The sequence below is a fragment of the Suillus fuscotomentosus genome (assembly GCF_016647785.1).
Source record: "Suillus fuscotomentosus strain FC203 chromosome Unknown F5891scaffold_56, whole genome shotgun sequence".
In the NCBI taxonomy this organism is placed as follows: domain Eukaryota; kingdom Fungi; phylum Basidiomycota; class Agaricomycetes; order Boletales; family Suillaceae; genus Suillus; species Suillus fuscotomentosus.
Window position 1 is genome coordinate 260126 of NW_024539568.1, and position 12791 is coordinate 272916.

At 47.7% G+C, this 12791-nt stretch overlaps 6 protein-coding genes across 6 annotated transcripts; 3 read left to right on the plus strand and 3 right to left on the minus strand.

The window, feature by feature from the left end:
- Positions 1-17: 17 nt before the first annotated feature.
- Positions 18-1681, minus strand: F5891DRAFT_1193180 (uncharacterized protein; the record flags this gene model as incomplete). Its single annotated transcript, XM_041367691.1, has 7 exons — positions 18-395; positions 444-676; positions 729-1068; positions 1121-1153; positions 1202-1296; positions 1351-1425; positions 1486-1681. 7 exons carry the CDS (start codon positions 1679-1681, stop codon positions 18-20), a joined length of 1350 nt encoding a protein of 449 aa, XP_041221955.1.
- Positions 1682-1951: 270 nt separating this feature from the next.
- On the minus strand, positions 1952-2953 carry F5891DRAFT_1247483 (uncharacterized protein; the record flags this gene model as incomplete). The annotated part of the gene is made up of 2 exons (XM_041369838.1): positions 1952-2445; positions 2495-2953. 2 exons carry the CDS (start codon positions 2951-2953, stop codon positions 1969-1971), a joined length of 936 nt encoding a protein of 311 aa, XP_041221956.1. The 3' UTR covers positions 1952-1968.
- Positions 2954-3358: 405 nt separating this feature from the next.
- On the plus strand, positions 3359-6087 carry F5891DRAFT_958822 (uncharacterized protein; the record flags this gene model as incomplete). The annotated part of the gene is made up of 5 exons (XM_041375591.1): positions 3359-3511; positions 3562-3864; positions 3897-4247; positions 4428-5652; positions 5705-6087. 5 exons carry the CDS (start codon positions 3359-3361, stop codon positions 6085-6087), a joined length of 2415 nt encoding a protein of 804 aa, XP_041221957.1.
- Positions 6088-6528: 441 nt separating this feature from the next.
- On the minus strand, positions 6529-9257 carry F5891DRAFT_958756 (uncharacterized protein; the record flags this gene model as incomplete). Its single annotated transcript, XM_041375585.1, has 5 exons — positions 6529-6911; positions 6964-8188; positions 8369-8719; positions 8752-9054; positions 9105-9257. 5 exons carry the CDS (start codon positions 9255-9257, stop codon positions 6529-6531), a joined length of 2415 nt encoding a protein of 804 aa, XP_041221958.1.
- Positions 9258-9662: 405 nt separating this feature from the next.
- F5891DRAFT_1193184 (uncharacterized protein) lies at positions 9663-10647 on the plus strand (the record flags this gene model as incomplete). Its single annotated transcript, XM_041367692.1, has 2 exons — positions 9663-10121; positions 10171-10647. 2 exons carry the CDS (start codon positions 9663-9665, stop codon positions 10645-10647), a joined length of 936 nt encoding a protein of 311 aa, XP_041221959.1.
- A 287-nt stretch (positions 10648-10934) lies between these two features.
- Positions 10935-12598, plus strand: F5891DRAFT_1193185 (uncharacterized protein; the record flags this gene model as incomplete). The annotated part of the gene is made up of 7 exons (XM_041367693.1): positions 10935-11130; positions 11191-11265; positions 11320-11414; positions 11463-11495; positions 11548-11887; positions 11940-12172; positions 12221-12598. 7 exons carry the CDS (start codon positions 10935-10937, stop codon positions 12596-12598), a joined length of 1350 nt encoding a protein of 449 aa, XP_041221960.1.
- Between the last annotated feature and the right edge of the window lie 193 nt (positions 12599-12791).

Genomic DNA, 12791 nt, shown 5'->3' on the forward strand with positions numbered 1-12791 from the left:
GTATTGATCTATGTTATCTACTCGTATAGTAAATCATCATCATCATCAGCCTCAATATTAGTGCGCATCTGCGATGGTCCAACTTCGAGCATATCAAGCTTAAAACTTTCCAGCGCCTTTTTATCTTCTCCATCAAGACCATCGAGGACGGCGATGACCTCAACGAATTTGTTGTAATGGACCAGACCTGTGAAGGGATCAATGGATGGCATCGGCATCCGTTGTTCCTGCAGTACACAGTAAACAGCCGCTACGGCAATCGCGATGATGTAGTTGATCTTCGTGAGGGGGGATTCGCCAAGGAAGGTTTCGTGTCGAAGATACCAAATGAACCGGATCACGACGTGCTTGATGAACGAATGGTCGAAATGACTGTGAACATGTATGTTACCATCCTAATTGAAAATTAGACATTTTGTTGCACCGAAAATGAATGCGCATACCGGATCAAAATGATGCGAGTGCATGACCGTCAACGAGCCTGTACGGGTAAGTGTCGTAGCTATATGCACCCGGTATTGAGTTGGTGTCCGTTCCGTATATCCACTCGGGCGGTATAGCTCGTACGCATGAGGTACACTGCTGCGAGCAATGTCGATAATTTTGCCGCGTGCATTTGTAAGTGCTTGGGATACAGAACGATATTGTTCTTTAGTGACTAGGGAATTGAATGAAACTATAAAGCCTGTTAGCAGCATGTAATGGATGAATCTAATAAAAAAACTCACCGGTCGACGAGAAAATTCTTGGGACTGCATCTAAAATGGCTTTCTTGATGAGGCGTTTCCGATCTGCTGCAGTTTGCGACATCGCATACTTCGTGAAAAGCCAACCAACAACCCCATGTTTCGCCTTGCATATGATTTGTTGACGGACCTCTTTTGTAGGCGTAATGTCTTGAGGCTGTGACGACGACGACAACTCCATCACAGAAGGCCCAGCGCGCACTTCGATGGCGACAGGGCTTTGCGCATCAGAACTCACCAGAGTTCGTGGAACCGCATATGGTGTTGAGGGCATTGACACCTGCCGGGTCACACGTCGTACGGTCCTTGCAGGCCCTGTAGTCTAGAGTCAAATGCGTCAGCAGGGTGCATCCAACAAATGAATCGATACTCACATGCACTACATCGGATGAAGGTATCTCACCTCTCTGCATTGTTGTTAGATCAGTTGGCTTGTATGCCGGCACTAGATGTACTCCGCGATCTGGCGCATGCCCAGTCCATCGCGACATGGGCAGGTCTGCATCTGTGTAGGGATCTGACCTCAAAGCGTCTGTCAGCGTCTGTCTACCTGGAATTGATGCTGTTAGCATTGAGGCATCATTGAGTGTGATCGGCGACCTACCAGCCTGACCATACAATGCGTCTATGTCAAAGTTGCCGTCGTCCCCAAGGGTAAAGTGTGGCGGTATCGAACCAGCTTAAGTGTCGGGCGTGTCTTCGTCAGCATCGAGAGTCCGCAGTTTCATAATTCACTCACAATGGCTCCCTTGCCCACCTCCACCTCGATCATACGGATCGAACATATTGTCGGGCATTCGTAGTCGTTCTGAGGGAATGTTGAGCTGATCGTTGGCTGGCTGTCCCGACGGATTAAGCCCTGATCCCCGAGATGGTTTTGGGACGGTAGCCTTGCTTTTGCGCTTGGTATTGGTACCGCGTCCAGTACCTTGCATTTGGCGAGCAGAATTAGTAGAGGGGAACGAGCAAGTCAGATACGATTGTAGTAGGGGAAGGAAACAATCAAGTCATCGGTTATCGATGTAACGGGCACTTTGATTCTGGTATGCAGGTAATAACACATACAAACTGTACAAGCTGTACAAAACGAAAGATCATAAGTGACGGGAAAAATTGATGAAACAGCGAAACGGCAAAGAAGCAGGGCTATCTACTAGATATGAAATCAGCGCGGGAGATCAGCCGTCACATGCGCATGTACATACCACGTTTGGAGATCTTATCAGGCCTCGAGGTCCGAGAAATCATCTAAATCATCCTCATCTTCTACGACCGAGAGCATGTTTAAGGGCGATTTGCTGGTAGATTCACTTGTGGATGCCGAGAATATATCATCGGAACATTTTCCTAAGATCTTTGAGACTTGTCGTGCCTGAGTAGATAGAGATCGGAGGATCTCGCATTCGTCATCGTAGACAGCTTGAAGGTAGTTGGTATCGTCTGCAACTTCTGTCAGGTTACGGGAAGAAAACCACTCTCTCATTTTCTCCAACTTGGCATCCTCTAACCCCAGGAACCGTTTACTCTCGACATGGAGTGCTTCAAGGAATGCTGTATAGCGCTCGGCCTCTTCAATCTCCCATGTTGTCATCAACAGACGTTGGCACGCAGTCTCACGGGAAGCCAGCTTCGCTTTGTATGCCTTGTACAGAGTTGCGAGGCTCAATTGTGACAAGCCTCTCTCCGCTAGTTGTTCATTCTTGCAATAATTAACATGAGAATGAATGAACGATTGTAAGAAAAAATACCTGTTCAGTTTCTTCGGGAGTGAATTCTGGTTGGCGTACCCTCCCTGTTACACGAGCTGCAAACCGAAGCTCTAGTGGAGCTGGGTGGAGAGGGTATGGCTGATGTTTCCTGGACATTCGTTCCCGCAGGTACTGTGCACGAGGGGAAGCACCTGGAGGTGGAGTATCAGAATGCCTAAAGAATAGGCTCTCTTTGCCATCTGGAGGGCTCGGCACTTCATCCATAAAGGGGAGAGAACGGTGTGACCCAGTTGGAGAAAGCACAGAGATCATCGATTCGGGGGATTTGTCTGAGTTTATCTGCTTGGACAGAACGTGAATTCCGGATGATGATAAGCCTTTATATTTGGCGAGGTCATATGTTGATGATTCGACAAGAGTTCCACCGCTAGAAGCTCCGCTAGAATTAGAGGGACTGCTTGATCGAGGGGGGGAGCATGGAGGAGAGGATGTATTCATCATCCAGAAGTCGAGTATTACTGAGTACTTTGCTAATGATTCTGAGCAAATGCGCAGGTCAGCGGAGTTTCAAAGACTTGAAGATTATTTGCAGTGTGCTGCCAGAGTGTATACAACTTTATACCGCAAAGCAAAGCTTACAATGTGCGTACAATTTTTGCTCAACGAACAGACATACCTTCATACTTTGACAGGCTTTGTCCCAACTGTCAAGGAGCCTTTCCAACGATTGAATTAATCACAGCCCATCTCAATTCTCAGTCTACTTGCTGGCCATCCGATGCACGTCCACAAGAATTGCCTCTCCCTCCTGCATTTCGTCAAGGTAACCATCCGACTGGCTATATACCCGCTATTGGTCGTTGTCATCCACACTCTGGATACATTTTTGGAACTGGCAAAAACATGCTCGATAAGCTGGAAGACGATGAGTATGCATATCGGCGTAAGGAAAACACTTACTACCCTTTTCATGACGAAGCCGAATGGCAATTGGGGAAGTTCTTGGTCGAAAATCTTACTCAAACTCAGATCGCCAAGTTCTTGAAGCTGACATGGGTAACCGTGAACTTAAGCTCCTACCTTCAAGTCTGATCCTATGCCCACAGTTTGACACTCGTGAAAGACCATCTTTCACTTCGAAGGATCAACTCATAGGCTGGATGGATACGCTACCCTGCTTCACGGAGTGGAAAGTCTCTCAAATCGCATTCACCGGTTACAAGACATCTCAGCCTATAGAGCTCATTTGGCGCGATGTGTTAGATGTGGTCAAGCAACTTTTCAGCGATCCAACTTTTGCTAATCATATGACATTTGACCCACATGTCGTCCAAGCTGGAGATCAGCGCGAATATGGAGATTATATGAGCGCTGACATGGCATGGAAAATTCAGGTATATTTGCTGTCAGTCTACTGGTCGTAATTTGATGGATTTTCTAGGATCATCTTCCTATGGGCGCAACTCAAGTCCCAATCATATTAGGTTCCGATAAAACTCCTGTAACACGAGTCACCGGTGGGCTCGAGATGCATCCGGTCTTCATCACCATCGGCAATATCGACTCCGAAGTTCGCTCTAAGGCAACGTTACGAGCTTGGCGCTGTGTAGGCTATATGCCCATTGTCAAGTTCAAAGTGCATCCGGACTATCAGACAATCCTACAGGCACGACTATGGCACAAATGTATGGATCTCATTTTAGCCAATCTCAAGGCCGCAGCAGCAGAAGGCTGTTTCATGTCGGATCCCTTCCGATATATTCGTTATGTCTTTACACCTCTCATTGCTCATGTATGCGACCTGCCAGAGGCCAGTATGATCGCTGCAACTAGTAAAAGTGCATCCCCTCTGACCATGGCAACACAAAAGGAATTCGGTGATGGCACACTCCACCCCCCTCGTACTGGCCGGCATACGCTACAACTCATTGTCGACATATCCAAAACAATTGATCCTTGGGACCTGGACAAGTTCCAGAAAGCGGCTAAAGCCGTCTATCTTTCCGGAGTTCATATGCCATTTTGGCGTGATTGGAAGTACGCCTGTCCGTCTGTCTTCCTTGCTGCTGAAATCCTCCATACTTGCCATAAGTTTTTCTTTGATCATCCGCTCAATTGGGTCAAGGAGGCCGTGGGCAAGCATGAGCTCAATGCCCGCTTCGCCATTCAGCATAAACGTGTCGGGACACGCCACTTTGCGAAAGGTGTCACCCACATTAAGCAAATGACCGGGCGTGAGCACAGAGATATCCAACGCACTATTGTCGCGTCAATCGCAGGGGCCACTCCACCCAGATTCATTCGTGCAATTCGTGCCCTCATAGACTTCATCTACCTCGCACAAAATCCAGTTCATTCACCTGACTCACTGAAGTCCATGGCACAGGCACTTGCGGATTTCCACTCCTTCAAGGATGCCATCGTTGATGCTGAGGCAAGGAGGGGGAAGAACGGTGCGAAAGAAGATTTTTTCATCCCTAAACTCGAGCTACTGCAAAGCTTTTGCGGGACGGTGGAGAGACTGGGCTCCCTGATGCAGTTTTCGGCTGATGTGACGGAGCGCTTGCTCATCACACACTGTAAGGATCTGTTCAGTCGGACAAGTCGGCAAAGCAAAGATTTTGCATTGCAGTGTGTGCGGATCCTGAACCGGCAAGAAGCGATGGAGATCTTTGACCTGTTTGCGCTGTTGCATTCTTGCGGCGCATCACTAGTCAATGCTATACACGCCGAGGATGAAGATGTCATAACCACCAACCCTGCGCTCTCCTGGGTTTCCCGAGTTCTCCCTGACGAAGCGAAGTCCGTCCATGGTCCTCGACCTGTCCGCAACCACTTCCTCAAAGGCATTCTCTCTGGAGATGCACTCACCGCCTTTCAACTGAATGTAACACCGGATTACAAATCTCTGTCCCCAGTTGAGATTCGCACAAAATACTCGCTCCCTGACTTTGATATCATGCTCACCGATTTCATGCATCGTTCATCCCAGTCCATGGGCGAGCATAGCCTCTGGGACAGCAAATATGGGCGCCTCTCTACGTGGAACAAATTCCGACTACAGCTTCGCTCAGCATTCCAGCCACGAATCATAATGCCAAGCAGAGTGATACAAGCTTACCCACCTAGTGAGGATTTCCCCTTCGGCAACTGTGATACAGTTCTCATTGAAACCATGAGAGATGATGGCCAAACGAGTATGTATGTTTTTGTACTGGTTTTTAGTACTGATTTTATCACTTCTTCCAGGCAGTCGCGTCGCACAGGTCCGACTGGTTTTCCAGCCAATAATTCGACGAGGATCCAACTTAGACCTTCCAACATACCTTTCTACTCCGCTTCTTTACGTCCAATACTTCCACTTTATCGCCTCTCCTGACGAACAACCCGAACTTTCAATGTGGACCGTGGAGCGTTCGTACGTTCAAGATAATACTGATAATCGTTATAGGCAGGGCGCTGTGGTGCAAATTACAGACGTAACACACGCTATTGAACTCATACCATGTTTCGGCGAGAAAGTGGCCAGTGATATTTCGTCGGCCACTTGTTTGGAACGCCACAAGCGTTTCTTTTTGAACAACTTTGCGGACAAAGAGAGCTACCATACATTTAGTACTGAATTTGCGTAGACCGTGGCTAGATTAGCATGATCAATTGTATTGACTATTGCTATCGCATCTTATCACCGAAAGATAATCAGGCTTGAGTTTTATCAGCCAGATGCTAGTGCGTTATATTGGTGTTCAGCATCTCCACCAATCGCATGAGTGCGCTACTGAAGTCGTAAGCGTTCGTAAGTGTCCGTAACGCGCGTAAGTTAAGCATTCATTTCAGTGGTTTTGCAGATGCCACATCTGCAAAACCACTGAAATGAACGCTTAACTTACGCGCGTTACGGACACTTACGAACGCTTACGACTTCAGTAGCGCACTCATGCGATTGGTGGAGATGCTGAACACCAATATAACGCACTAGCATCTGGCTGATAAAACTCAAGCCTGATTATCTTTCGGTGATAAGATGCGATAGCAATAGTCAATACAATTGATCATGCTAATCTAGCCACGGTCTACGCAAATTCAGTACTAAATGTATGGTAGCTCTCTTTGTCCGCAAAGTTGTTCAAAAAGAAACGCTTGTGGCGTTCCAAACAAGTGGCCGACGAAATATCACTGGCCACTTTCTCGCCGAAACATGGTATGAGTTCAATAGCGTGTGTTACGTCTGTAATTTGCACCACAGCGCCCTGCCTATAACGATTATCAGTATTATCTTGAACGTACGAACGCTCCACGGTCCACATTGAAAGTTCGGGTTGTTCGTCAGGAGAGGCGATAAAGTGGAAGTATTGGACGTAAAGAAGCGGAGTAGAAAGGTATGTTGGAAGGTCTAAGTTGGATCCTCGTCGAATTATTGGCTGGAAAACCAGTCGGACCTGTGCGACGCGACTGCCTGGAAGAAGTGATAAAATCAGTACTAAAAACCAGTACAAAAACATACATACTCGTTTGGCCATCATCTCTCATGGTTTCAATGAGAACTGTATCACAGTTGCCGAAGGGGAAATCCTCACTAGGTGGGTAAGCTTGTATCACTCTGCTTGGCATTATGATTCGTGGCTGGAATGCTGAGCGAAGCTGTAGTCGGAATTTGTTCCACGTAGAGAGGCGCCCATATTTGCTGTCCCAGAGGCTATGCTCGCCCATGGACTGGGATGAACGATGCATGAAATCGGTGAGCATGATATCAAAGTCAGGGAGCGAGTATTTTGTGCGAATCTCAACTGGGGACAGAGATTTGTAATCCGGTGTTACATTCAGTTGAAAGGCGGTGAGTGCATCTCCAGAGAGAATGCCTTTGAGGAAGTGGTTGCGGACAGGTCGAGGACCATGGACGGACTTCGCTTCGTCAGGGAGAACTCGGGAAACCCAGGAGAGCGCAGGGTTGGTGGTTATGACATCTTCATCCTCGGCGTGTATAGCATTGACTAGTGATGCGCCGCAAGAATGCAACAGCGCAAACAGGTCAAAGATCTCCATCGCTTCTTGCCGGTTCAGGATCCGCACACACTGCAATGCAAAATCTTTGCTTTGCCGACTTGTCCGACTGAACAGATCCTTACAGTGTGTGATGAGCAAGCGCTCCGTCACATCAGCCGAAAACTGCATCAGGGAGCCCAGTCTCTCCACCGTCCCGCAAAAGCTTTGCAGTAGCTCGAGTTTAGGGATGAAAAAATCTTCTTTCGCACCGTTCTTCCCCCTCCTTGCCTCAGCATCAACGATGGCATCCTTGAAGGAGTGGAAATCCGCAAGTGCCTGTGCCATGGACTTCAGTGAGTCAGGTGAATGAACTGGATTTTGTGCGAGGTAGATGAAGTCTATGAGGGCACGAATTGCACGAATGAATCTGGGTGGAGTGGCCCCTGCGATTGACGCGACAATAGTGCGTTGGATATCTCTGTGCTCACGCCCGGTCATTTGCTTAATGTGGGTGACACCTTTCGCAAAGTGGCGTGTCCCGACACGTTTATGCTGAATGGCGAAGCGGGCATTGAGCTCATGCTTGCCCACGGCCTCCTTGACCCAATTGAGCGGATGATCAAAGAAAAACTTATGGCAAGTATGGAGGATTTCAGCAGCAAGGAAGACAGACGGACAGGCGTACTTCCAATCACGCCAAAATGGCATATGAACTCCGGAAAGATAGACGGCTTTAGCCGCTTTCTGGAACTTGTCCAGGTCCCAAGGATCAATTGTTTTGGATATGTCGACAATGAGTTGTAGCGTATGCCGGCCAGTACGAGGGGGGTGGAGTGTGCCATCACCGAATTCCTTTTGTGTTGCCATGGTCAGAGGGGATGCACTTTTACTAGTTGCAGCGATCATACTGGCCTCTGGCAGGTCGCATACATGAGCAATGAGAGGTGTAAAGACATAACGAATATATCGGAAGGGATCCGACATGAAACAGCCTTCTGCTGCTGCGGCCTTGAGATTGGCTAAAATGAGATCCATACATTTGTGCCATAGTCGTGCCTGTAGGATTGTCTGATAGTCCGGATGCACTTTGAACTTGACAATGGGCATATAGCCTACACAGCGCCAAGCTCGTAACGTTGCCTTAGAGCGAACTTCGGAGTCGATATTGCCGATGGTGATGAAGACCGGATGCATCTCGAGCCCACCGGTGACTCGTGTTACAGGAGTTTTATCGGAACCTAATATGATTGGGACTTGAGTTGCGCCCATAGGAAGATGATCCTAGAAAATCCATCAAATTACGACCAGTAGACTGACAGCAAATATACCTGAATTTTCCATGCCATGTCAGCGCTCATATAATCTCCATATTCGCGCTGATCTCCAGCTTGGACGACATGTGGGTCAAATGTCATATGATTAGCAAAAGTTGGATCGCTGAAAAGTTGCTTGACCACATCTAACACATCGCGCCAAATGAGCTCTATAGGCTGAGATGTCTTGTAACCGGTGAATGCGATTTGAGAGACTTTCCACTCCGTGAAGCAGGGTAGCGTATCCATCCAGCCTATGAGTTGATCCTTCGAAGTGAAAGATGGTCTTTCACGAGTGTCAAACTGTGGGCATAGGATCAGACTTGAAGGTAGGAGCTTAAGTTCACGGTTACCCATGTCAGCTTCAAGAACTTGGCGATCTGAGTTTGAGTAAGATTTTCGACCAAGAACTTCCCCAATTGCCATTCGGCTTCGTCATGAAAAGGGTAGTAAGTGTTTTCCTTACGCCGATATGCATACTCATCGTCTTCCAGCTTATCGAGCATGTTTTTGCCAGTTCCAAAAATGTATCCAGAGTGTGGATGACAACGACCAATAGCGGGTATATAGCCAGTCGGATGGTTACCTTGACGAAATGCAGGAGGGAGAGGCAATTCTTGTGGACGTGCATCGGATGGCCAGCAAGTAGACTGAGAATTGAGATGGGCTGTGATTAATTCAATCGTTGGAAAGGCTCCTTGACAGTTGGGACAAAGCCTGTCAAAGTATGAAGGTATGTCTGTTCGTTGAGCAAAAATTGTACGCACATTGTAAGCTTTGCTTTGCGGTATAAAGTTGTATACACTCTGGCAGCACACTGCAAATAATCTTCAAGTCTTTGAAACTCCGCTGACCTGCGCATTTGCTCAGAATCATTAGCAAAGTACTCAGTAATACTCGACTTCTGGATGATGAATACATCCTCTCCTCCATGCTCCCCCCCTCGATCAAGCAGTCCCTCTAATTCTAGCGGAGCTTCTAGCGGTGGAACTCTTGTCGAATCATCAACATATGACCTCGCCAAATATAAAGGCTTATCATCATCCGGAATTCACGTTCTGTCCAAGCAGATAAACTCAGACAAATCCCCCGAATCGATGATCTCTGTGCTTTCTCCAACTGGGTCACACCGTTCTCTCCCCTTTATGGATGAAGTGCCGAGCCCTCCAGATGGCAAAGAGAGCCTATTCTTTAGGCATTCTGATACTCCACCTCCAGGTGCTTCCCCTCGTGCACAGTACCTGCGGGAACGAATGTCCAGGAAACATCAGCCATACCCTCTCCACCCAGCTCCACTAGAGCTTCGGTTTGCAGCTCGTGTAACAGGGAGGGTACGCCAACCAGAATTCACTCCCGAAGAAACTGAACAGGTATTTTTTCTTACAATCGTTCATTCATTCTCATGTTAATTATTGCAAGAATGAACAACTAGCGGAGAGAGGCTTGTCACAATTGAGCCTCGCAACTCTGTACAAGGCATACAAAGCGAAGCTGGCTTCCCGTGAGACTGCGTGCCAACGTCTGTTGACGACAACATGGGAGATTGAAGAGGCCGAGCGCTATACAGCATTCCTTGAAGCACTCCATGTCGAGAGTAAACGGTTCCTGGGGTTAGAGGATGCCAAGTTGGAGAAAATGAGAGAGTGGTTTTCTTCCCGTAACCTGACAGAAGTTGCAGACGATACCAACTACCTTCAAGCTGTCTACGATGACGAATGCGAGATCCTCCGATCTCTATCTACTCAGGCACGACAAGTCTCAAAGATCTTAGGAAAATGTTCCGATGATATATTCTCGGCATCCACAAGTGAATCTACCAGCAAATCGCCCTTAAACATGCTCTCGGTCGTAGAAGATGAGGATGATTTAGATGATTTCTCGGACCTCGAGGCCTGATAAGATCTCCAAACGTGGTATGTACATGCGCATGTGACGGCTGATCTCCCGCGCTGATTTCATATCTAGTAGATAGCCCTGCTTCTTTGCCGTTTCGCTGTTTCATCAATTTTTCCCGTCACTTATGATCTTTCGTTTTGTACAGCTTGTACAGTTTGTATGTGTTATTACCTGCATACCAGAATCAAAGTGCCCGTTACATCGATAACCGATGACTTGATTGTTTCCTTCCCCTACTACAATCGTATCTGACTTGCTCGTTCCCCTCTACTAATTCTGCTCGCCAAATGCAAGGTACTGGACGCGGTACCAATACCAAGCGCAAAAGCAAGGCTACCGTCCCAAAACCATCTCGGGGATCAGGGCTTAATCCGTCGGGACAGCCAGCCAACGATCAGCTCAACATTCCCTCAGAACGACTACGAATGCCCGACAATATGTTCGATCCGTATGATCGAGGTGGAGGTGGGCAAGGGAGCCATTGTGAGTGAATTATGAAACTGCGGACTCTCGATGCTGACGAAGACACGCCCGACACTTAAGCTGGTTCGATACCGCCACACTTTACCCTTGGGGACGACGGCAACTTTGACATAGACGCATTGTATGGTCAGGCTGGTAGGTCGCCGATCACACTCAATGATGCCTCAATGCTAACAGCATCAATTCCAGGTAGACAGACGCTGACAGACGCTTTGAGGTCAGATCCCTACACAGATGCAGACCTGCCCATGTCGCGATGGACTGGGCATGCGCCAGATCGCGGAGTACATCTAGTGCCGGCATACAAGCCAACTGATCTAACAACAATGCAGAGAGGTGAGATACCTTCATCCGATGTAGTGCATGTGAGTATCGATTCATTTGTTGGATGCACCCTGCTGACGCATTTGACTCTAGACTACAGGGCCTGCAAGGACCGTACGACGTGTGACCCGGCAGGTGTCAATGCCCTCAACACCATATGCGGTTCCACGAACTCTGGTGAGTTCTGATGCGCAAAGCCCTGTCGCCATCGAAGTGCGCGCTGGGCCTTCTGTGATGGAGTTGTCGTCGTCGTCACAGCCTCAAGACATTACGCCTACAAAAGAGGTCCGTCAACAAATCATATGCAAGGCGAAACATGGGGTTGTTGGTTGGCTTTTCACGAAGTATGCGATGTCGCAAACTGCAGCAGATCGGAAACGCCTCATCAAGAAAGCCATTTTAGATGCAGTCCCAAGAATTTTCTCGTCGACCGGTGAGTTTTTTTATTAGATTCATCCATTACATGCTGCTAACAGGCTTTATAGTTTCATTCAATTCCCTAGTCACTAAAGAACAATATCGTTCTGTATCCCAAGCACTTACAAATGCACGCGGCAAAATTATCGACATTGCTCGCAGCAGTGTACCTCATGCGTACGAGCTATACCGCCCGAGTGGATATACGGAACGGACACCAACTCAATACCGGGTGCATATAGCTACGACACTTACCCGTACAGGCTCGTTGACGGTCATGCACTCGCATCATTTTGATCCGGTATGCGCATTCATTTTCGGTGCAACAAAATGTCTAATTTTCAATTAGGATGGTAACATACATGTTCACAGTCATTTCGACCATTCGTTCATCAAGCACGTCGTGATCCGGTTCATTTGGTATCTTCGACACGAAACCTTCCTTGGCGAATCCCCCCTCACGAAGATCAACTACATCATCGCGATTGCCGTAGCGGCTGTTTACTGTGTACTGCAGGAACAACGGATGCCGATGCCATCCATTGATCCCTTCACAGGTCTGGTCCATTACAACAAATTCGTTGAGGTCATCGCCGTCCTCGATGGTCTTGATGGAGAAGATAAAAAGGCGCTGGAAAGTTTTAAGCTTGATATGCTCGAAGTTGGACCATCGCAGATGCGCACTAATATTGAGGCTGATGATGATGATGATTTACTATACGAGTAGATAACATAGATCAATACAATGATTGTTTTCGATAATCTTGATAACGCATCTTTGCATAAATTGCCTGATATTACCGGCTCAGGGTGTAATATAACTAAAAGTATGCTTTACGAACGCAAACCTGAGCTAGTCCAAAAATGAAATGCTCAAAAGCACTTTAGAGCGAGCGTCGACCAACTCGGCTTTTTAGATG